The sequence below is a fragment of the Lynx canadensis genome, chromosome C1 (genome assembly GCF_007474595.2).
Source record: "Lynx canadensis isolate LIC74 chromosome C1, mLynCan4.pri.v2, whole genome shotgun sequence".
Taxonomy (NCBI): domain Eukaryota; kingdom Metazoa; phylum Chordata; class Mammalia; order Carnivora; family Felidae; genus Lynx; species Lynx canadensis.
The window spans coordinates 77,737,663-77,762,890 of NC_044310.1; the positions used below are offsets into that span (position 1 = coordinate 77,737,663).

The 25,228-nt window shown below is 34.8% G+C and overlaps 1 protein-coding gene across 7 annotated transcripts in view; it reads left to right on the forward strand.

The window, feature by feature from the left end:
- The window catches only part of BTBD8 (BTB domain containing 8), a 106,223-nt gene that overhangs the window by 79,520 nt on the left and 1,475 nt on the right, over window positions 1-25,228 (forward strand). For 4 of the 7 annotated variants that reach the window (XM_030328041.1, XM_030328042.1, XM_030328044.1 and 1 more), the window contains 8 exons: window positions 9,093-9,275; window positions 10,225-10,362; window positions 11,247-11,376; window positions 13,799-13,860; window positions 17,876-18,587; window positions 18,844-18,928; window positions 19,794-19,933; window positions 22,230-24,548. In XM_030328041.1, coding sequence (XP_030183901.1) covers window positions 9,093-9,275; window positions 10,225-10,362; window positions 11,247-11,376; window positions 13,799-13,860; window positions 17,876-18,587; window positions 18,844-18,928; window positions 19,794-19,933; window positions 22,230-24,548 — 3,769 coding nt within the window. Of the gene's footprint in view, window positions 1-2,244; window positions 2,280-9,092; window positions 9,276-10,224; window positions 10,363-11,246; window positions 11,377-13,798; window positions 13,861-17,875; window positions 18,588-18,843; window positions 18,929-19,793; window positions 19,934-22,229; window positions 24,549-25,228 lie in introns of those variants that run through there. The other 3 variants (XM_030328046.1, XM_030328047.1, XM_030328043.1) reach the window with 3 other exon arrangements.

Sequence of the window (25,228 nt, forward strand, 5' to 3'; positions counted from 1 at the left end):
GCTCACCTTGTGGACGTGAAACAGCAGCCAGGCCATATCTGCTCCACCATGCCCTGTGTCCTTTTTTGGCTGCTCTTACCTCTGTGCCAGAGATATGTTTACCTCCATGATGAAGAGTACCAGCATCGCCTGAAGGACACCTATTTCATCCAGGTTGTAGGCAGTGAAAACTGAAATGAGTCCATCCTTGTGGATTACAGCTTGTGTTCTTGGTGTTAGTATGTCCTTGCTGTCCTCTCTTCTCATATCAGCTGCCTTCCCTGTGGTCTTCAAACTATATCTTCATTTACAAATACCATTTAACCAGCTCCCACGATTACATAAGGTCAAATCTCTGTAACAAATTCCTTTATATATATACAATTAACTCCTAGTGGTTCTCTTTCTCTGAACCCTAAATGATACGTCAGACTGGGTTACATAGAAGATACATCTAAACCTAACTGGGAAAATAAGTGTAGGCCATCAGCTGGTAAAATACTACCAGCAAAAAATAAATCTCAATCTATATTTATGCTAATGAAGGACTTTGTGGCTTAGTTTCTTAATATTTTGCATTCGTTTCTTTGGTCAGTGAATAGCTACTCCCTGTTCATGAAGGCAAACCATGTCCCAGCTATACTTCAGCTTCATAGAAGTAGAAACATCATTTACTACTATTGCTGCTGTTGTTGTTGTTGTTGTTGTTGTTGTTGTTGTTATTATTATTATTATTATTTAGTGGGTGTTTTTAGACCTTTATAGTTCAAAAAATACTTGGCATTTTTAAAATTTTATGTAAGACAGGTACTCTAACCTCTATTTTACATATGAGAAAAGAAAATCAGAAGTGCTTTATTCAAATTCAAAATGTCAGTAAATGACAAAGCCATATCTTTTGTTGTTGTTGTTGTTAGTTTATTTATTTTGAGAGAGAGAGAGAGAGAGAGAGAGAGTGAGTACAAGCAGAGGAGGAGCAGAGAGAGAGGAAGACAGAGAATCTTAAGCAGGCTTTGTGCTGTCAGCGCAGAGATCACGAACTGTGAGTGAGATCATGACCTGAGCTGAAATCAAGAGTCAGATGCTTAACTGACTGAACCACCCAGGCACCCCCAAAGCCAGATCTTAAAACCAATTGCTGCCATTCTAAAGATAATATGATAGGTGCTCACTGTGGGCAAATTTTTCTTTAAAGAAATGTGGACCTTGACTTTATCATCTCACAAATTGGTGGAAGAATGGGCATTTAAATAACTAAGTATAATACAAGTTAAACTATGATGAGTACTAATATTAAGTTCCTTGTCAGTCTAATTTACCCTGGTAGCCTCAGCCTTAGAGCAGTGCCTGGCTCATATTAGCAACTCAGTATATATTTTCAAATAGGTAAATAAATGAAAGAATAAGTATAAGTTAAAATTCAGGTGTGTACATGGGATCACAGAGGTTAAAACAATTGATTCTGATTAGAAGGATGAGAGAAGTAATTTGAGATGAACCTGAAGCTAGAGGAAAAGTTCAGAATAAAATAAGTACATTAGGATATTCCTGACAGACTGTTAAATTGTGACCAGAGACCTGGAGACAGACAGTTCCAATATTCTGCTATAACTGGAATGAGAAGAGATAAGTCTGGGGAGAGGCTAAGGCCAGATTGGGAGGGATCTTAACTGAATGTCTTGTTAAGAAGTTTGATTTTGGGGGGCACTGGGTGGCTTAATTGGTTAGTTAAGCATCCAACTTCGGCTCAGGTCATGATCTCACAGTTCCTCAGTTCAAGCCCTGCATGGGGCTCTCTTCTGTCAGTGTAGAGCCCATTTCAGATCCTCTGTCCCCCTCTCCTTCTACCCCTCCCCCGCTCACGTGAACACTCTCTCTCAGAAATAAACATTAAAAAAAAGGTTTGATTTTTTAGTAAGTGGTAAGTATGTGAGTTTAATTGAAGAATAAGCCCTTCATATGATGCCTCTCCCTCTGTTACAATATTTTGATTTTATAACTCTAATCAGGTCTTTGTAAGCTTTGTGAATATTTGTTTTTTACTTTCAAGACAGATGAAAAGATGACATGAGAGCAGCTGAACATGCAGTTTAATTGAAATTTTGAAATTATGTCTTTCTTTTTTTAGGTTTTTGTTTTTATTTATTTTGAGAGAGAGAGTACAAGTGGGAAAAGGGAAGAGAGAGAGAGGGAGAGACAGAATCACAGGAAGGCTCTGCACCACCAGCACCGAGCCCAATGCAGAGCTCGAATCCACAAACTGTGAAATCATGACCTGAGCCAAAATTGGAGCCACCCAGGTGCCCCTGAAATTATATCTTTCTTTGTGAATAGTCAGGCTTTCAGAAACAGTAACTTAATATATTTTTCATATTTTATTATATAAATAAAGTATATTTCGCTTTTGATTAAAAAAATCAGATATTTTTTAATGGTGCTGGGAAAACTGGACAACTACATGCAAAAGAATGAAACTGGACCACTTGCTAACACTATACACAAAAATAAACTCAAAATGGATTAAAGACCTAAATGTGGAACCTTAAAAATGTTAACCATTTTTAACCATAAAAATTACCATTTCCTAAATGGTAACCATAAAAATCCTAGAAGAAAACATAGGCAAATAATATCCCTGACATGGCCATAGCAACATTTTTCTAGATATGTCTCCTCAGGCAAGGAAAACAAAAGCAAAAATAAATTGGGATTACATCAAAATAAAAGGGGTTTGCACAGTGAGGGAAAGCATCAAGAAAACAAAAAGGCAACCTACTGAATGGAAGAAGGTATTTGCAAATGATACATCCAGTAAGGGGTTAATATCCAAAACACATGAAGAATTTATACAGTTTAATACTAAAAAAAAAAAATCCAATTAAAAATGGGGAGAAGACCTGAATAGACATTTTTTCCAAAGCGTATACACAGATGGCCAACAATACATGAAAAGATGCTCAATATCACTAATTACGAGGGAAGCGCAAATCAAAACAATGAGAGACCATCTCAGACCAGTCAGAATAGTTATCAAAAAGACAAGAAATAACAAGTGTTGGAGAGGATATTCAGAAAAAGGAACCCTCATGCACTGTTGGTGGGAATGCAAACTGGTGCAGCCACTGTGGAAAACAGTATGGAGGTTCCTCAAAAGATTAAAAATAGAATTACCATATGGTCCAGTAATCCCACCACTGGGTATTTACCTAAAGAAAATGAAAACACTAATTCAAAAAGATACATGCACCTCTGTGTTTATTGCTACATTATTTATTAGAGCCAAGATATGGAAGCAACCTAAGTGTCTACTGATAGACAAATGGATGAGGAAGATGTACACACACAGAGAGGAGTATTATACAGCCATAAAAAGGATGAAATATTACCATTTGTGACAATATGAATGGACCTAGAGGATATTATGCTAAGTGAAATAAGTCATACTGCAAAAAACATATACCATACGAATTCACTTATATGTGAAATCTGAACAAACAAATGCATAAACAAAAAGCAGAATCAAACCTATAAATACAGAGAACAAACTGGGGGGGTGCTAGAAGAAAGGGGTGGGAGGATGGGAACAATGGGTGAAAGGAAGTGGTGGGTACAAACTTCCAGTTATGGAAAGAATAAGTCACAAGAATAAAAGGCCCAGCATAGGGAGTGTAGTCAATGGTATCGTAATAGCACTATATGTTGACAGATGGTAGCTACACTTGCAGTGAGCACAACATATGTTGTACACCTGAAACTAGTGTAACATTATGTGTCAACTAAAAAATTTTTTAAGAAAATTTTTTAATTGTTTCAAATTAAAATTTGAAATATGTGATCCAAAAAGTGAAAGAGCAGCAGTCTTCTTAGTTTTCTTTAGTTCTAATTCAGCTCAACTGCATGTGCCATGGTGGGCACTTAACTGCATCAGTGACATGCCCAACACTGTCATATATGAAGGGAGATAAGAAAGTGCTACATTGAACTATATTTGGAGGATTTTCTTGGTCTTTTATTAATGTGAGGGGATTTGAGTTTTTTTTCCCTTTCTGGGTCTATGCAGCAGTTCAGTAAAATGTGGCTGCTCCCTCCTACCACGTACAACCACTGCTTTTGGTTAGAAGAGAAAGCAGGGTGAAGGCATGAGTACAAGAGAGAAAGGTGTTAGAAAAGTTATAATTTTATAATGTAATTACTTGAACTGTTTCAAAACATTAAATTTTTCTGTGCCAAAATGTTTAAGCCCTTATAAAAGCAAATTATGAAAAGTTTTTAAATGGAGGGAAGTTAAAACAAAAGTAGGGATGGTCAGTAGGGTAAAACAAAGTTGTATATATTATGCTATTTAGTCCTAAGGTCAAAGGATAGCTTAAGACCTATTTGATCAACACAATGTCATAAGGATTAAGAAATAATATGACTCACAGTATTTATTCAATATATGGTATTATCCAGGAAGCTGGCTGGAAGAATTTTCAGTTGGATCTATACTTCATATCCTGATATGCAAGGGATACATTCCAAATAGATCAAAGGTTTGAATGTGGGGGGAAAAAGCCGTTAAAATATTACAGTATACCCTGGGAGAATTATAACCTTGACAGGAGAGTGGAGATATAAAATTCAGAAGGCTTAAAAAATTGATTACATAAAAACACAAAATTTTATGTAGTAAAAACAACCAAGCAAAGTCAAAAGACAAATGACAGTTTATATCATACTTTTGGCTCTAGTTTTCCTAACATAGAGGATTCTCACAAGTTGATTTAAAAATATAGGACAAAATTAGATGGTTCACAAAGACAATACAGATACTTCTTAATTTGATGAATAAATCCTCAACTTCATTTAAGAGAAATGGACATGAAAATGACAGTATCAAACCATTTTCTATCTTTTAGAATGAAAAGAAAAAGGGAATGTGTACTAGGTTAGTAAGGATGTAGGGAAGAAGTACTTTTATTCATTCTTGGGAAGGGTATAAATTAGCACATCTTTTGCTGTGTTTTTCAAACTTTTTTAACTGTGACCGAGAGTGAGAATTTTCTTTTACATTGTAACCCAGTACACTCACACATAGAAAACTAAAACAAGTTTCACAAAAGAATGCTTACCATTATTACATGATGTACTAATATTTCCTGTTTTTCTCTTTTCTCTATTTTTTTTGTTTTGTTTTCTAATGCTGATTGTAAGCCACTAAAAATATTTCTGTTGGTTGCTAGGAGAGAAATCCACAGTTTGGAAAACAGTCCTTCATTGAATATATACTGGTGATGTTTAGGATACTTCTGGTGCCCCACCTCATATCCTCTTGGCCAATGTGTGAACGCCAACCATTGCTGCAGCATACAGCTTCATAGGCATGCAGTCTGACAGCATTTTCCGTCAGCCACATCACACTTATTTCTCATTTCTTGTCTTAAGGCTTCACTATCACTCCACACAGGGTACCTATGACTCAGCAATTCTGATACCTGTGCAAACCTGGAAGTAGAAGGAAGTTAACACCTCAGGGGACAAGCCTTGACTAAGGGGAGATTAGAGCCAGTGGTTATGTTTCCCTATTTTGTCCCTTGGGCAGAATAATTCAAGGTGCATTCTTTGTGGCTCTTCAGAGGGTCCCCAGCAAGACTGAGCCCCACTTGCCTGTAATAGTGAATACTATATCAGTGCTTCTCAAACTTTAATATATATACAAAACCTTTCAGGATCTTGGTTAAATGCAGATTCTAATTCAGTAAGTCAGAGGTGGAGCTTGAGAGTCTATGTTTCTAACAAGCTCCAATGGATGCTGATGCTGTGGGTCACACTGAGTAGCAAGAAGCTAGAAAACATATCCTTCCATTGGCTTTTCTGCCTTCCCTGTTTCGCTCTCATTATGCCTCAGATTCTCTTGGGATCACATCCCAAAATAAACTGTCTGCATACAAGCCTATTTCTCAGGCTCAGGATTTAGGCAGAACCCAGGTTAAGACAAGTAGTATTGACCCAGCAATTCTGTTTCTGGGAGTTTATCCTATAGATATGTTCACACACACACACACACACACACACACGTATGAAATATTATTTACAAGATCTTTCATTACAACATTGTAACAGCAAAAATTTGGAAACAATGTAAACATAAGTAGAAGATTAAATGACTTACCCATATTGTGGGCTGTTATATAGCTATTAAAACAATAACAAGGCTCTGGGGCGCCTGGGTGGCGCAGTCGGTTAAGCGTCCGACTTCAGCCAGGTCACGATCTCGCAGTCCGTGAGTTCGAGCCCCGCGTCAGGCTCTGGGCTGATGGCTCAGAGCCTGGAGCCTGTTTCCGATTCTGTGTCTCCCTCTCTCTCTGCCCCTCCCCCGTTCATGCTCTGTCTCTCTCTGTCCCAAAAATAAATAAACGTTGAAAAAAAAATTTTTTTTTTAAATAAAAAATAAAAAAAAAAAAACAATAACAAGGCTCTTTATATTCTGATAAAAATATTTAAGATGTATGCTAAGTGTAAAGGACAAGATACTGAGAATTATTCACATTAATGCTTCCATTTGAGTAAAATAAAGGTTATTGCATATATTTTTTGTTTGGGTATGTATAAAATAACTCTAGAAAGATATACAAAATTATATTTTTTTAAGTGTATTTACTTAGTGCAGGAGGGGCAGAGAGAGGGAGGGAGGGAGAGAGAATCCCAAGCTGGCTCTGCACTGTCAGTGCAAAGCCTGATGTGGGGCTCAAACTCATGAAGCATGAGATCATGACCTGAGCTGAAACCAAGAGTCAGATGCTTAACCGACTTAGCCACCTAGGGGACCCCAGAAAATAAATAATATGGTTTGGAAGAGAGAAAATGAGTGGCTTGGGGACAGGAAAGGGAAGGAGACTTTTCTTAGTACTGCCATTTATATGTTGTTGAAATTTGAAGAATATGTTAACTATTGGATTACAATTTTATGTGTTTTGTCTAGAAATGCATTATTATGTTTTCTTCCTTCTTTGAGCTTCAACCTTCTTTGAACTCTAACATTTAATGTTATATATTCAGATCAGTATGGAATAAGATTACATACCACCTATGTTATCATTTAGTCCATATTTTAGTAGGTTCCAATCTAAATTATAACTATACTTTATATCTATATTTTTAAGAAAATTATTGTCATATCACATAACATGTGTAATAAGCACTTTGTAGATATCTACCAAGTTTAGTTGAATATCCTACATTTGTCTTCACCACCAGAACAATCATTAGAGTAGAACAAATCGGGCTTAGTGCCTAAAAGCACAGTTACTCAGGATGTCGTCAGAGGGGGAAAGGGTGATGGTAGTACCCCCCCAAAAGAATTATAGCATTACATGATTTTTTTTACTCTAATAAAGCAAGGGAAACATATAATACATTTTTTAAAAATTCTTGGTTAAGCGGCGGGGGGGGGGGGGGGGGGCATGCATGGGTGGCTCAGTCAGTTAAGCACCTGACTCTTGATTTCAGTTCCTGAGACTGAGCCCCCTCATTGGGGGCTGTTGGGATTCTGTCTCTCCTTTTTTCTCTCTTCCCCTCCCCACTCACACTTGTGCAAACATGCTCTCTCCACCTCTCAAAATAAACATTAAAAATATAAAATGTTAAAAATTTTGTTCAAGGATTAAACAATTTAGGAATTCACATATGGATTCTCACTCTCTGATGATGCTAAGAGATGAACAAATATTTCAGGGTCTACTATGACCCAATTCTGTACTAGGCCCTGGAATGCAATGGTGTGCCAAAATAGACATGGTTTCACGCTCAGTAAACATACAGCCCAGTGAGAAAGATGGATGTTAATCCAGTAGTTATGTTTATGATAGAATAATTAGAAATGAATTAAGTACTCTAAAAAAAGGGACAGGTTCTCTGGTGGCATGTATGAAAGAAATCTAATATAGGGATAGAGATCAGGGTCAGATAGAGTTTGAGTTGAGATCTGAAACATAGAGAGGGTGTGCAAAGTTTACATCATGCAGCCTATGTTAAGGATGTCAGTCTATCACTTCCAGATTTATCAGTTGTCTATTGCTCTATAACAAACTACCCTAAAACGAAGGGGCTTAAAACTACAATTTATTATTTCTCATAATTTTGTGGGTTGACTGGGTAATTTTTCTGATTGTTTCCCAAGTTCCATCCTGCAGCTGCTTTCACCTGGTGGCTCAGTTGGAGCTTGGGTTCCCACTCCATGTGGTCTTCCTTACCCAGCTTCTTCATGGCCTTGTGATCCCAGAATTGCAAGTTGCAGGGCTTTTTGAGACCTTAGCTCTGGAACTTGCACAGTACCAATATTTGTGCAAGCAAGGGAAAAGTGCCTAGGTTCAAGGGGTGAGTAAATAAATTCTACCTCTTGATGGATGGAGCTAGAAAGAACTGGTGGCCATGTTTTTCAGTCTACTACAATCCATCAGGTAACTCTTTACACATCAAACAGTTATTTACTAAGCATTGTTTTAAGAACTAGAAGCCAAATATGATAATTTATATGTTGCCATTTTTTCTTTTTCATTGGAGCACATCGTACTTGTGAATTATCATTCCACTTTCCATAGAGATCAGTATTGTGAATATTTTTTTCCTGTGGAATAAAAATGAATCATCATTAAGTGAATAAAATATAAAGAGTTTTACCTAATTAGAGTGGAGGAAGAAAATCACTGGAGAATATAAGCAATTTTTAGACTTTCTAGATTTGTAATAAAGAGCATGTATTTTATAGTCAGGAAAGAATTAAGGTTATGTCAGTGTAGCTATACAGTTATGAATGATATCTATAAGCACAAAAACTAATTCAGTAGGGAAAATCTCAGAGAGGTCAAGTTTTTCTTTGTAGTTCTATTGTAGCTCTTCTCTCAGGTTTCTTTTAGCTATCTTTTAGAGATGATTTGTTCCCAGTTCAAAATTTGCCTTTTTGGATAATTCAGAATGAGGAAATAAAAAAATATTATATGTCATGACAAAGATATTAGCAATCTGGAATTTTGTTTTTTTGCAGGAAACATCATAAGAAAACAAAAGTATTTGATTTGTTTAAAAAGTTATTTTATAAATAGTAACTTTTTTCCCAATATTTTTTAAATTATAAGAATGATAAGAATGCTGCTTTTCTTCTGATGGAAAGTGACAGGCTAATCATCAGTTTACCCAGAGTGAAGTGGACAGAAGTAGCCCTGACTATGGCATCTCGGCTGCAAGAAGAATGTATTGCATTTATTATAGAAAACTTCTCCAAGATCATTCACAGTGAAAATTTTTCTCTTCTCTTACAGGTACTATGTCTAAAAGTATTTCCTATATTTATCCCATCTTTGTGTTCTGATTATAGTTATGTAAGAGTTTTTAAATGCAGGTTGCTTTGATTAAATTAGTGTGACTTAAATAAATTCCATAACAGATGGCATGCTTGCATAGGATTTACAGCAGTGGTGGACAGGATTTTTGGCTTACAAGATAGTGAAGGCAGTAAGGGGACAGGTTTGAATGCACTGGTAAGACGTAATGTAACTCTGGCCAGCAATAGCCCTCAATCAGCATAAGCCATATTTTAGAAACCAGTCATTAATGTATTGTTTTGTCAGTAATACCATTACAGTCCATGCAAAATTCTGTCTTATTGGGGACCCACTTGCTCTAAATTTAGTTATTGAATAAAGAACTTTGATTATTTATTTCTAGTTCTGTTTTTAGGACTATTTTGGTTCCTAGGAACTGTGTGTGTGTGTGTGTGTGTGTGTGTGTGTGTGTGTGTGTGTGTGTGTGTCTTTTTTTTAAAGGAAAGATTTTTGGGGCGCCTGGGTGGCGCAGTCGGTTAAGCGTCCGACTTCAGCCAGGTCACGATCTCGCGGTCCGTGAGTTCGAGCCCCGCGTCAGGCTCTGGGCTGATGGCTCGGAGCCTGGAGCCTGTTTCCGATTCTGTGTCTCCCTCTCTCTCTGCCCCTCCCCCGTTCATGCTCTGTCTCTCTCTGTCCCAAAAATAAATAAAAACGTTGAAGAAAAAAAAAATTTAAAGGAAAGATTTTTATAATGCTTATTATTATAATTACATAATTGTAATATATATTATAAAATATAATTATTATATTATTATCAGAGGAAATAAGATTTCTGGCTGACTTCCAATGGTCAGTTATGATGAATGTTTTGTTGTTAAGCCAGACTTTCACATTTCTTACACATTTTACATGTATTCCTATTAAATATAATTTCTGTGTTTTGTAGTCACAAGCAATGAGCAGCACAGCTGATCTGTTGGACAAAATTTTAAAAGCAATTGAAGAAAACATTACCACTGAGAATAGCTGCTCTCTTCTTATGGCTCTGGACATGTTACTGAACTCTGACAGTACAAAGGAAATGGTATTGAAAGTGATGGAATTCATTTAAATGATATATTTGAATTGCTTTAAGTTTTTAAAATATGCACATGTTAAATGTTGTAGCATTCATTAAAACTTGGTGATGGGTGGTTGGTTATAGTCCCTAATTTTGTGTCTGTTGGAATTTTTCCTAAATAAAAATTTAATTTCATTTACCTCCAAGAAGATTTACTATAAAAGTTCAGAGTTTGGCAGTTTGACTTGCTAATTCTAAACATAGTTTGGTGCTTAACAATATTAATTGGTACGGCGTAACTGTGGTATTTCTCCCATGTTACTATATTAAATTTCTTAAATGTAAAACTTACTGAAAATTTTAAGTAATTTTTTAGAATTTTTAATAATCAGTGTCTTTTATTTTCAGAATATGTCAATTCCTTTTTGCCTTCAGGAAAAAAAAAACATTTAAAATTGGATTGACTAGGAAAAAGCAAAATGAAAATATTTGTTTTTAAATGCAATTAATCAATGATAATAGTAAGCTTATTGCAAATTATTAACCTTTTGTTTTTGTTCAACAAGAATGATAAAAAAAATTTTATCATATTTATTACTATTGGATAGAGTATTTGACCTTGTAATGTCATAGTTGATTTGAAAAGGCTGTAGAAGGTATTCATGTAAAGGCCATTGGTGTTTTAAAATAATGTTTGTTTGAAAGGATAAGGTTTAGCTTCATGTTCAGTATAAAATTCTGTTTTTGAAGAGTAAGCCTTCATAAATAACATGAACCCGACGATTTTAAAAATCTAAGTGATGACATCATTGATCTAGCTTAGGAGTAAGTAGATTCGGAAAGGAATAATGACTGGTTGCTATGACAATGTGGCTCTCACCAGCTGCTGATTTGTTGCTTGAACACAGGGTTTTACGTGCAAGATCCAGGCTCTGCGTGATAAGCTGTGGATCTTCCTGGTTCAGTCTTTCTATGCTGTTCGTCATACAGAAAGCTGGAAGCTGATGAGCACAGATGATCAACAGAAAATCCAAGCAGGTATGGTAGCCTTGAGATTTCTTATTCTTATATTATGATCTTTGTAACAAGAGATATCTTGAGGGGATTCTAGTAAGTAGTAGGATTAACATTGTTTGCTTCTGTTCAGTAATAGCTTGCTAATTGAAACTAGTGATAGTATGTTTAGGCAGTTTTAACAAATCATGCTTTGCTGTTCTTAGAAGATGACTCATTTCCTTTATATGTGTATGTATATATATGTATGTATATATGTCAGTTTTTAATCCTATTCTGTATTCTGTATTAGCAGCAGTGTTCCAGCCAAATTTGCTCAAAAGCATCCTTATAAAGAGATTAGAAGTATAGGAAAATGTAATTCACATAGAACATTATTACCAAACATACTTTCTCTTCCTTTTTAAATATATTTTGCCATAAAGCTTTTCCGTCTTTTGCATAAGGTATCATTTCTTGTGGTTTTGTATAAATTAGATGGCTTTATTTCACAATTGATTGCTTCAGTGATATGGTTTGTGCTATTGCGGAGTGTCCCTCAGGAGCCGCACAGTAGTCTCTGACATTTAATAGGTACCATTTGAAACGTTAGCATTAAACAAAAGATGTATATTGCTCAGAATATGTTTGTTTCAAAAATACTAAGAAACAATTTTGAGGGTGTGGAACTAAAAATGGCTTCATGACTATTTTTGGGTTAAAGCAGGTGCCTTAGAAAAAATATTTGCAGATTCAGCAAGTATACTTTTAAAAACATTTTAAGAAACTGTATTTTAGGAAGTGAACATTTTTGTACTATAAAACATGAAAGCCATATGTGATATATTCTTGATAGTGCATAGATATGTTAAATTCTTTAATGGAATAGTCAGAATATGATTTGCTCTGTCTTGCATTATGAGCATAACATGATAGTGTAGCTAGATGTGATCTCAAGAGCACTTTTCAAAGAAATTCCAACAAAATCATGAAACAACGAAAATCTCAAGGTCTTCAGGAATTTGAAATTTTTTCCTTGTGACTATTTGTGTAGTGATTTTTAGATAACAGTTTATTTTTACTACAAAATGTATTCAATGTGAAGAAATAAGATCAGCATTCCATGAGTAGGTGTCATTCAACTCTTTTCTGATTGGTAGTAAACTTTGTTTTTCTTCATTTTAAAGAATTTCATAGTTAAGTTGGGCCTTAAATAATGTTCTTTTTCTTAATTCTACAAAGTGATAATGATAAATACATGCAAATACATACATAAACATACACATATGTAAAACAAAATGTTATTGGTAATTGTATAAATTGTCAAAAAGAACTTTTCAATCTATTCTATCAATGTAATAATACATATTTTTTTAATCTTCAGCATGTTGAATGGATAGTTACTGCATTGGGAAACCCCATATAAAGGGGTGGTTCTAGGTTGTCTTTTGTTATAACATTTCTTATATTTTAATTGAGTTACTGACCTTTGGGAGAAATCTTATATTAATTTCTTTTTGTATAGGACTGTGCAGAGTCATCTGCTTACTACAGATCAGTTCTTATAATACCATTTATAGGATCCTGCTTTGTCTTATACCACAGATCCTATGGAACACAAATAGAAGATGCATGGTAGTGTTGCAAATAATTTAATATATTTTTCATCAGCTATTTTAATATCACATAAATTTTGGAGATTATATATATTTTTTCAAACTACATTTTCAAACCCTATAACCTTCAAAAGAAAGAAATACATTAGCTGAACTATATTTATAGCTCTCGTCCCATTATTTCTGTATATTTTCCTGACGTCATTCAAATTCTTATTTGCAGAACATAAACATGAGTTCCCCAATAACTCCCATATAATAATCTACAAAATAAATTTTTATGTAATTCTAAAAAGAATGATATGGGTTTGAGGATTCTTTCTTGTTTTATTTTCAACAGAACCTTATTTTTTCCCCTTCTCTTTTTTTCTTCCTTATGATATACCTGCAAAACCAGGAAAAATTTGTACTTAATTTCAACAGAGTATTTTTACATTTTTTAGGATGGACATTTTCTCATATTTAATGGTTTTTAAAATACCACATTTGCCACAACCTGTGATTTTTTGTAAATTTGTAAAACTAAGTGAAACCAATTATCTCTAAAATTTCACAGCTTGAGAAAATTCCTTTTTTTTTATAAATGTATGAAATCCTGTCATGAGATTTTACATTTCTTTTTTTTACATTTCTTATTAATTTTAATAACATAAACTCAATGCAGACCAGAAAATAAGATTGAAAATAGGGTTCTTTAAAAAAAAAGTTCTAAAGTATAATATGGAATTATTTATGTGTACTAGTTTGTTTTTAAGCCTGTTTTAAGTTACTTTCATTAAAACATAACCTTTTTCTATTTTTATGGTAATAATAGTGTTTCCTATAAAAATAAATTGTTGTTTTTCCTACAGCTGCATTTGACAAAGGTGATGATCGAAGACTTGGCAAAAAGCCTGTTTTCAGTAGCTCTCAGGTAAACTTTAAAAATTTTATAGGTCCAAATGAAAAAAGATACTAAATAATTTAAATTGTATTAATTTATATTTCATTGATTTTTAAAATGTATTTTTCATAATTATAGTTGTTTCTTGATGAAAATAATTTTGACTTTTCAATCAAGTGAATATTCTATATATTTTTTAATTATGTGAATTTTTGATGTCCAGCTGGCATAGAAAGTGAAATTTTTTTTTTCAATATATGAAATTTATTGTCAAATTGGTTTACATACAGCACCCAGTGCTCATCCCAAAAGGTGCCCTCCTCAATACCCGTCACCCACCCTCCCCTCCCTCCCACCCCCCCCATCAACCCTCAGTTTGTTCTCAGTTTTTAAGAGTCTCTTATGCTTTGGCTCTCTCCCACTCTAACCTCTTTTTTTTTTTTTTCCTTCCCCTCCCCCATGGGTTTCTGTTAAGTTTCTCAGGATCCACATAAGAGTGAAAACATATGGTATCTGTCTTAGAAAGTGAAATATTGTCTGTCTTTTTTATTTCCTTGAAAACCTTTTTTGGCAACTAACATATTGGAGCTATTCCAATAGATCAGAAATTGTCTAAAATTCTAGACCTAATTCAATGTCTAATTTTCTAATTAACCTACTTCTTACAAAAGATTTTAGTTGTCCCACTTTTCTCTATACTAAGATTTTAATTCACATAATACATTTTTGGTGTGAAAAAAGGCACTTAGTATCAAGAGTATAGTTGTGTTTTACTTTAAAAGTTACTTGCTATATTTTTATGAGGTATCTAAAGTAGTCAAACTCCTAGAAATAGGGAGTAGAAGAGTGGTTGCCAGGGGCTTGGGGGTATAAGGAAAAGGGCAGTTTTTCAGTGGGTATAGAATTTTAGTTCTAAAAGATGAGAAAGTTCTAGAGATTTGTTGTTAATATTACTGTACTTTCCACTTAAAAATGGTTAAGATGCATTTGTTATACACCAATGTTGAAACATTTTTCTTTCCCTAAGCACCAAACACTGCTAGACTCCCCCTTGACCATTCTTAAGTATATTATAGAGTTCCATAGAACATACTTTAGGAAGTGGTACTTTAGGACATTTTTCTCTATGTACTAGTTCCTTGCTATCCCCAGTGGGTGGGTGGGTGGTTTCGTTGGTTTTTTAGGCCCCCAAAGAATTAGCCTATCTGCTTTGCTTTCTCCTGTTCTACTGACTATTACCAACTAGGCTATCACTCTTTCCTTGTCTTATAGTAAAATAGAACAAAGTCTCATTATTCTTCCTTACCATCGTGACTTTTAGGTTGTCCAAGGATTTATACTGTTAACCACAGTGGGAAGGAAACAGGGTAATATGTTTCCTTAAAAAGGGCAGTGGTATACTGAAATGGGTGCTGGGCATAGAATAAGAGTTAAAATCTTGACTTCACATTTATTATCTCTGCCATATCTGAGTCTTAGTTTGCTTGTCTGTAAAATGGAATAATAAAACCTAGCAGAGTTATTGTGAAAAATAAGTGAAATAATTTATGTGCAATTATTTGGTATGTAGTACGTGCTCAATAAGTGTGGAATGAATAAATGTGTTTTCCAAAAAGAGGTGAATTCTTCTGGGATAGGAGAAAAGTTAATGAGATAAGACAAAGAGAAAGGTTTAAGAAGAGTGCTGGTACCAGAATACTTAAGGTAATGATGTCTGGAATTTACTTCAAAATAGAATGGTAGTAGTTATATATGAAACAAAATTGGCCAAGAGCTGATTATTGTTAAATTTGGGTAATAGGTACGTGGGGATTCATAATACTATTCTATTTTCTTTTGATTGTGTGTAACCTTTACTATAATAAAAATTTAAACAAAAAGAATAGTACTGGAACCAAAAGGGAGGGTTGCCTTCTTTTTCTCACTTTTGTCAATAGCATGTGGTGACCTTTCCAGTTGGCCATTTGTATACAATAAATCTATGTAAATTTTGCAGATGTAAGTTAGAGAATGCCTAGGTGTGTGTATACTCTGAATCCTCATCATGCTATACTATGTTAATATGAAGTTTCTAAAAGAGTGTGGTTACCCCATGTACTACATAGATCTCACCCATAACATGGTGCTTTAAAATAGATAGATTTAACAATATAGTAAATTAAGTAGGGTCAGTTTCAAGGGTGAGAAGAAGTCTAAAATCAGAAGTCTACCTAGTTTTAGGTATTAAAAATAGAGGTGGCTCTTTTCTGCCCATAGGTCCTGTCCCCATGCTTTAACAAAAACACCTTTTTGCACCAAAAAAAAAACAAATAAAAATAGAGAAAGGTTATTTTTTGAGCTAAGATTTGATCAAGAAAACAAAAACTAAGGACCAAATATTTGAACTTTATAAATATTACACAGAATCTTAGAATACTACACTGAATAGGACCAGTCTCCAACCCTCTCTAGAATTAAATATTAATAATATGAGGCTCAATGATGTTAATGACTTCTTAAATATCCTAAGTCAGTTACAGGTAAAGCTATGACAAGAATCCAATCATTCTTTTATTAGTACTACACCTAGCTTTTCCCTAAACTTAGGTGATTTATTGTGTGTGTGTGTGTGTGTGTGTGTGTGTGTGTATTTACATACATACATACATGTATGTATATGTTATCTTTATCTTGGACACATTTGGAATAGTTAGTCCTTGAACTGTATATCAATATATGCTCAGATTTAACAACATGCTTCACATTTTTTAAAAATGTTTATTTGTTTTGAGAGAGAGAGAGAGAGAGAGTGCGCATGCAGGCGGGGGCGAGGGAGAGGGAGAGACAGAGAATCAGAAGCAGACTCTGCACTGTCAGCGCAGAGCCCACTGCACAGGGCTTAAGCCCACGAACCATGAAATCATGACCTGAACTGAAAGCAGGAGATGGATGCTTAACCATCCGAGCCACCCAAGCACCCCTAACAACATGCATCACTTTTTTCTGAGTATTCAGTATGTTATGGACATAGTGCTAAGGGATACAAAGATGAAGACAACACAGGCTCTTCCTCAGACCTGTGCAATTTCATACAGCTTTTCAAGGCGGGGGAGGGCATATTTAATAAAGAGTAGCAACTATAATCTTAAAATTTTATTTCCAGTTCCTACCAATTTTTTAAATGTTGTTATTCCTTCCATAGCAAGGTTGATTCTAACCAAAATGATGTAGGTGCCTTGTCTTCAGTGTTTTCATTGTCTTGCTATTTTCCTCTTTTTACCTACTTCACCTGTCTTTAGGACCCCTTTTCCTCCACTTTGTCCATATAGCCAGAGCTGTATTACTATCTTGTTTCTTCCAAAAGCCAAACTTTTCATATGCACTGTCTTGTTTCCCAGGGGCTTCCAAACCCCAACCCCCCGAAGATTAAGTCTTTAGTGATAAAATTTCTGGCATTTGGGATAGGATTGAAGAGAGTTTTTTGTGAAAACCTTTATCATGGCCCTCAAATTATACCATATAGATGACTGCCAGCTCAAAGCAGTTAATCATGAACTCAAGTCCTACTTCTGTCCTTATCAGCATTTGACCTTGGTAAATCACATACCTGCCTTAATCCCCAATTTCCTGTCTAAGAAACGGAGTTAACAACAGGAGCTCTCTCACAGGAGTGTTGTAGGTATTAAGTGAGATGACCTATGAAAAGGATTTTAGCATACAGCCTGGAAGTGGACCCTCAAAAAATGTTGGACATTGTTATCATTGACCAAAGGCATTGTGACACCTTTCGGTATTAATCTCTACTATAGTATAACTTCACAAAGTTAAATAGTATGCCTTTTTAAAATAACATTGCCTTTTAATTTTTTTATGCTGTATTTCAGATTTGATTAAGGTAATGTGACCAAAGACACATTCAAATGATCAAAGATAATTCAAAGTTTGAACTGTCTTATATCATAATGTGATTTTTACTTTTTTCTCTTTGAAAAACTGGCTTATTGAAACAAAGTATTATAAGTCAAAGATATCAGTCAAGTTATAAAGTATTTTTTCTTCTTTGTAGCAAAGGAGACAAGCTTCTGACTCTGATGTTATAAATAACAAATCGTGGAGAGGAAATACCAAGAAGGAGTGTTGGAGTTATCCCTCTACTAAGCAAAAGATGAAATCTGATGGATTAGGAGCATCTGGACATTCATCAAGTTCTAACAGAAATACTATAAATAAAACTTTGAAGCATGATGATTTAAAGGAAAAGGGTGGTACAAAAACAGCATCCAAGGTTACAAAAGAACTTAAAACTGGGGGGAAAATTGTTTCTGGAAAACCCAAAGCTATAATAAAGTCCCAAACAGAAAACGGTGATAATGCAAAGTCAGCAAACATGTCGCCTAGACAAGCTGTGGAAAGATCAGCAGCAGTGGCAGCAAATGGACAGAAAAATTCATTAAATGGGAAAGGAGTAAGAAATCAGGAAGGGCACATTACTGGCGCCAGACCCAAGGTACTCACTGGAAACTTAAATGCGCAAGCCAAAGCAAAGCCTCTGAAGAAAGTGACAGGAAAGGATTCTCCATGCCTCAGCATCACAGGGCCCTCCAGCAGATCTACAAATTCAAGTATGGAATTATTGATTTCCACTGAATGTCTGGATGAACCAAAAGAAAATGGATCAGTAGGAGAAGAGAAGCCTTCTAGTGAGAAACTGTCCTGTTGTGAATCTCCAGGACAGACCATGAAAAACAGTGTGGAAAGTATCAAAACTTCTACTGTAGGTGGGTTTTAGTACCCTCACTTTTAATAGCTCCTGACAGTTAAAGTTCCTACAAAAAATGATTCTGTGTTTGGATGTTTATTTAGTTTGAAATGCCAAAAAGCATTTATTTATGTGTGTTCATGCAAACTGAGAGAAACCATACTTCATCCCACATTAACATTTAATTTTGGATATAGTGTCTGACCACTGAATTTATGCATGACTTTTACATATTCAGTTCTCTGTTTCATGACTCACTGTTTCTTAATTTACAGCAGTAAAATCTCGACCTGTTTCAAAAGTTACCAATGGAACTTCAAATAAAAAAAGCATTCACAAAGAAACTAGTATAAATAACAGGTAAGTCTCCCTTCATTATTTTACCTAAACGTTAGCTTTTTCTAAGTTAATTGTATACTGACTTCTAGCTAAATATTTTAAAAATATCTTTTTGGGGCACTTGGGTGGCTCAGTCAGTTAAGCATCTGACTCTTGATTTCACTCAGGTCATGATCTCAAGGTCCATGAGTTCAAGCCCCTCATTGGGATCTGCACTGCCAGATTGTCTCTCTCCCTCTCTCTCTGCCCCTCCCCTGCTCACACACTGTCTCTAAAAATAAATAAATAAACATTAAAAATATTTTTGAAATATATCTTTTCTTTTTTGTTAGAAAATTTAATGTATTTATACAATGATATTTTAAAACTATTTCTTAAAAGGAAATAGTATATTTACACAGAATGACTATGGGTGCAAAATGATAGATTACATTTGTGGCACTTGATTATGCATTGCTTTATCATACTTGACCCACAAGCTTATGAACTTAAAGACTTATGAACATATGATTTTTCGATTTTTAGAACAAAAGATATATTTTTTAATTTGAGAAAAAATATATTTCATATATGGGTCTTTTGAAAGTTCATGTGTTGGGGGCATCTGTGTGGCTCAGTCAGTTAAGCATCCAACTCTTGATTTTGGCTCAGGTCATGACCTCACAGTTCATGGGTTGCAGCCCTGCATCAGGCTCTGCACTAACAGTGCAAAACAAACCCTGCTTGAGATTCTCTCTCTCTTTCTCTATCTCTCTGCCCTTCCCCTGCTCATGAGCTATCTCTCTCTCAAAATAAATACATCAACTTAAAAAAATAATAAAATAAAAAATAAAAGTTCATGTGTTGGAATCTGAGTGCAATACTGAATGCAAATCATTTTTCTTAGTGCGCTAAAGAAGGTCACTAACAAAGGATATAGTGATCCAGTACCACAGGCAATTTTAAAGAAAAGAGGAAATGGCAGTGGATGTACTACAGCTCAACAGAGAATAAAAAATGCCTCATCTAATCTTGCTAAAACTCAAGGTAAAGCTGAAATAGTCCTGGGTATTACTTCTGTGTTTAAATTGAATAAGCAGAACTCTGATTTGGAACTTTCACAACAAATAAACAAAATATAACATAGTTTCACTCATTTTATATTTGTGTCATACTATAAAGATGAGATTTTACACTTTACTTTTTGACAAGTATTTTGGTATTACCAGGGTGTGGGTTTGGTTTTTATTGTCTTTTATGAGAAATAATTAAGGGAGTAACTGGTTTATCTGTATTTTTGGTCCTTTTATATATTATGCCCAGGTTTCTTCAGTTTCATTGTTAACTGTAGGAATTCCATGTGCAAAACAGGCACTAATAAGCCCTTTAAATAGTAATGGTACAGTCTTGAAAGCTGTGATATGTAGGGAAGAAGAATTTTCCCTCCTGTTACCTATTGTTTTGCTATGTTCTAAGAAAGAAAGGATACTGATCAGATTGTATGATTTGCTAAGCTAATAACTGATTTTAAAAATTAATTTGTTTTGGGGTGCCGTGGTGGCTCAGTTGGTTGAGCACCCTGCTCTTGATATCAACTTAGCTCGTGATCTCAGGGTTGTGAGTACAAGCCCTGCACTGGGCTCTGCGGTGGGCATGAAACCTACTTTAAAAAAAAAATTAAGGGACGCCTGGGTGGCTCAGTCGGTTAAACGTCCGACTTCAGCTCAGGTCATGATCTCGCGGTCCGTGAGTTCGAGCCCCGCGTCGGGCTCTGTGCTGACAGCTCAGAGCCTGGAGCCTGTTTCAGATTCTGTGTCTCCCTCTCTCTCTGACCCTCCCTCATTCATGCTCTGTCTCTCTCTGTCTCAAAAATAAATAAACATTAAAAAAAATTAATTTGCTTTATGTATTAAGCATTCATGTAGATAAGAGCTTGTAAAAGCCTAAAAACAATTTTGAGCTAGATAATTAATACTGAAAGTAAATTTAAAAATAAACTGGAGATGGGAATGCAAGCTGGTGCAGCCACTCTGGAAAGCAGTATGGAGGTTCCTCAAAAAACTAAAAGTAGAACTACCCTACGACCCAGCAGTTGCACTACTAGGCATTTATCCATGGGATACGGGTGTGCTATTTCGAAGGGACACATGCACCCCCATGTTTATAGCAGCACTATCAACAATAGCCAAAGTATGAAAAGAGCCCAAATGTCCATCAGTGGATGGATAGATAAAGAAAAAGAATGAAATCTTGCTGTTCGCAACTACGTGGATGGAACTGGAGGGTATTACGCTAAGTGAAATTAGTCAGAGAAAGACGAAAATTATAATGACTTCACTCATATGAGGACTTTAAGAGACAAAACAGATGAACATAAGGGAAGGGAAACAAAAATAATATAAAAATAGGGAGGGGACAAAACAGAAGAGACTCATAAATATGGAGAACAAACTAAGGGTTACAGGAGGGGGGGGGTGGGCTAAATAGGTAAAGGGCACTTAGGAATCTACTCCTGAAATCATTGTTGCACTATATGCTAACTAATTTGGATGTAAATTTAAAAAAATAAAATAAATAAATAAATAAATAAAAATGCATTTGAGCTGCCTAAATAAATAAATAAATAAATAAATAAATAAACCGGAGAAAAATTATTCATGTTCTAGTAATAACTAAAAATTACACATTTAAAAAGATTTGGCAGTTCTGTTTGGTAGATTTAAATGTTGAAAATGTCATCACTAGGACTTAACCAGTGTAAACAAATGGATCTCCAAATTAACCCTTTCTCTCCAGTTACCAATTTTAGTTGCCACTGCACAGCTAAGTTGTTAACCCAAATGATCTATAATAATCACGATCTTGCTATGAGAAGTAAATTAATTTTGTTTGTGTTTGATGGAAAAAACTGCAGTAATTTAAACATTTCTATTTTATATTTAGCTTGATTCTTCTTTCAGCTGTGTGGAACACAAGTCTTTTTTTCCCCAAAAAACTTCAAGGGGAAGACCCTTCCTGCTCTTTTAATATAAGAAAATCAAGTTTTTCCACCCTCATATATTTATGCAAGTCCAGTTCTGACATGAGGATCAAGGCTCTTGAGGAAGAGAGATCCTATTTAAATAATTTTGCTAAGAGGCTGGACTATTCCTCCTGTATTTGTAATAAAAAATATTTTATTTTTTATTTTATCATGTTACTCCTAATCTTTTATTGTCCATTGTCATAGATATTTCATCATTTCATTGTTAATTTTATTTTTTCTAAAGTAATTTAAAAACAAGTATTGCATTTTATTCACAAGTTGGAAGTGTATTATATATTTTTAATTTTTTTTTCTTAGGATCTCAAGGAGAGTCACCAACTTCAGTAAAATCTTCAGTCTCTTCAAGGCAGTCTGATGAAAATGTGACAAAATTGGACCACAGTACAACTACAGATAAACAAACACCTAAGAAAAAAATTGTCAAGCAAGGACACACACCTTTGCCTAAGGTTAATGCAAAAATAGTGGCAATGCCTAAAAACTTAAATCAGTCTAAGAAAGGTGAAGCTTTGAATAATAAAGATGCAAAACAGAAAATGCTTCCTGGACAGATTACATTGAAAACTCAGCCTTCTTCTCAAAGACCTTTAAAAAGTGAAACATGTGTTGTCCAAAAAAGCATGCTTCATGATGTACATGATAGTAAAAACAAGGACAATATTTCTGAACAGAAGCCTCATGAACCACTAATTAATCTCGCATTAGAAATCAGCAGTACAGAAGCATTCCAGTCATCATGCATACCTGACCCACAAAAGCCATTAAACAATCAAGGGAAAGAGAAATTAGAATGCCAAAGTATTTCAGATTTGGAAAAATCAAAATGTGAACTGGAATCAAAACAGATGTGTTCAGATAAAAGTGAAACAAAATTTTCCAGCAAAGAAACACATCAGCACAAGACAGCTAAAATATATTGTCATTCTGATGGGAGTGATAATGTAGATCCAAAATTTTATAACACCACTGCCCTAAAATCCATGATTTCAGATCCCAGTGTAAACTCCCTGAACTCTCATCCAGTTTGTGATTTAGACTCTGCAGATGCAGAGCAAAGGCATTCAGTATCAGATAGAGAGAAGCAAGAAGTGAGAAAAGATACAAACAAAAAATTAAACATTAAATGTGACAAAGATGTTTTACCGTGTGTTCCTGAAAGGACAAATGGTACCTTAAATTCTGTCCAAGATGACAGGAAATCTAAAATTCTTGTTGAAGAACAGACAGTTCCTAGTCACTTGTCTGATGACTCTGCTATGAGTGAAATCAAACATGCTACAGCAGACTCAGATATTTCTTCCAAGTCTGTTTTGGAACAAATATCAGGAAAAACTTCTCCTAAAGATATGGAAACAACAGAAACTCCAGAGAGCCACGAAACTCCAGAAGTTCCATTCATGAGTCATTGGAATTTGAGTACCAGTGGTATGCATCAGAGAGAGAGTCCTGAATCTGACACTGGCAGTGCTACCACATCCTCTGATGACATAAAGCCCAGATCTGAAGACTATGATGCTGGAGGGTCTCAGGATGATGACGGGTCCAATGACAGAGGTATTTCTAAATGTGGCACAATGCTGTGCCATGATTTTCTTGGGAGAAGTAGCAGTGATACCAGTACTCCTGAAGAATTAAAAATATACGATAGTAACTTAAGAATTGAAGTGAAAATGAAAAAGCAAAGTAGTAATGATCTTTTCCAAGTTAATTCAACAAGCGATGATGAGATTCCTAGGAAAAGGCCAGAAATTTGGTCTAGATCTACAGTAGTCTACCCTAGGGAAAAAGAAAATGTTCTACGAGGCAGTGTCCAGTTTGCTCAGGAAGTAGATCAGGTTTCTTCCTCGGCAGATGAAACAGAAGATGAAAGATCCGAAGCTGAAAATGTTGGAGAAAATTTCTCTATATCTAACTCAGCTCCTCAGCAGTTTCAGGGAATAATTAATTTAGCTTTTGAAGATGCAACAGAAAATGAAAGTCACGAGTTTTCTGCAACTAAAAATTTTAAAAGATCCGTTTTACTTTCAGTAGATGAATGTGAAGAACTAGGATCTGATGAAGGGGAAGTCCATACTCCTTTTCAGCCTTCTGTAGATTCTCTGTCACCTTCTGATGTTTTTGATGGCATTTCTCATGAACATCATGGAAGGACCTGCTATTCCAGGTACTCACAAGGAAGTGAAGGTAGTATTTCAGAATGTAAACAAGATAAAGGCAATAGCGTATATAAAAACGAAAGCTCTCTCTTGGGTCGCAGTAGTACTGACTCATTGAGAAGAGATAAACAGAGTACTTCAGCCACAGGAAAAAAGTACACAGTAGATGTCCTGTCCAAAGGAGGTAGACAGCTTCTTCCAGAAGATAGAAAGGTAAATTGCAGAAGCGATGTGGATAATGACTTTCAGCAACACAGCAAACTCTCAGATAGTGATATAAAATCTCAAGAAAGACCATGTCATTTGGAGCTTCATCAAAGAGAACCCAATTCTGACATACCAAAGAACAGCTCTACAAAATTTCTGGACTCCTGTCGGAGTCAACTTCTGCCTCAGGAAGGTCAAGTAAAAGAGAACCATTCTACAGCTACCAAAAGAGCTAATATTGCTTTATCTGCAGGTAATGTACAGAAATAGAAATGCTAAATACATAAGAAAATGAGTTTATAGAATTTTAACTTGGATGTAGCCCTGAGTGTTGTATTTTATTTAGACAGAGTAATTACTTAAGCAACAGATTCAAATTTCAAATGAAAACCTACATTTCTTAATAATATGAAATTAGCTAGTTACTCTTTATTGTTCACCTAAAATCTTAGTGTGGAATTAAGATCTAGTAAAAATTTGTTTATTAGAGCTAATCTATTAAGAGATTTTACATGAAAGAATAAAGAGAAAAACTTAGTTTGCTATTATTTAGTTATTTATGTCTAATTTAACATAGAATTCTTGACTATTAGAAATTTTATTATACATTGAATATGATTTATGGACTATGCTAGTATATATCTAAGAGGGCTGTGCAATAATTATAGTAATATGTAACTAAAAGCACTGAACTATTTTAACTAGATTAATTATTATAATTTATATACATTTTACAGAGATTAAGACTTTCAGGATCACTATACTTCTAAAAGTTTCAAGTAAAAAGATAAATTTCCTAAAAGAGATTATATTTAGAAGCAATGATAATATATGAAAAAAGCCCAGGCTTATTTCATATGTATAGATGATTTCCTGTCTAGTTGTTTTGTGTGTTTGTCTTCCTTATTATAGTAATTTGAACTAATGACTCAC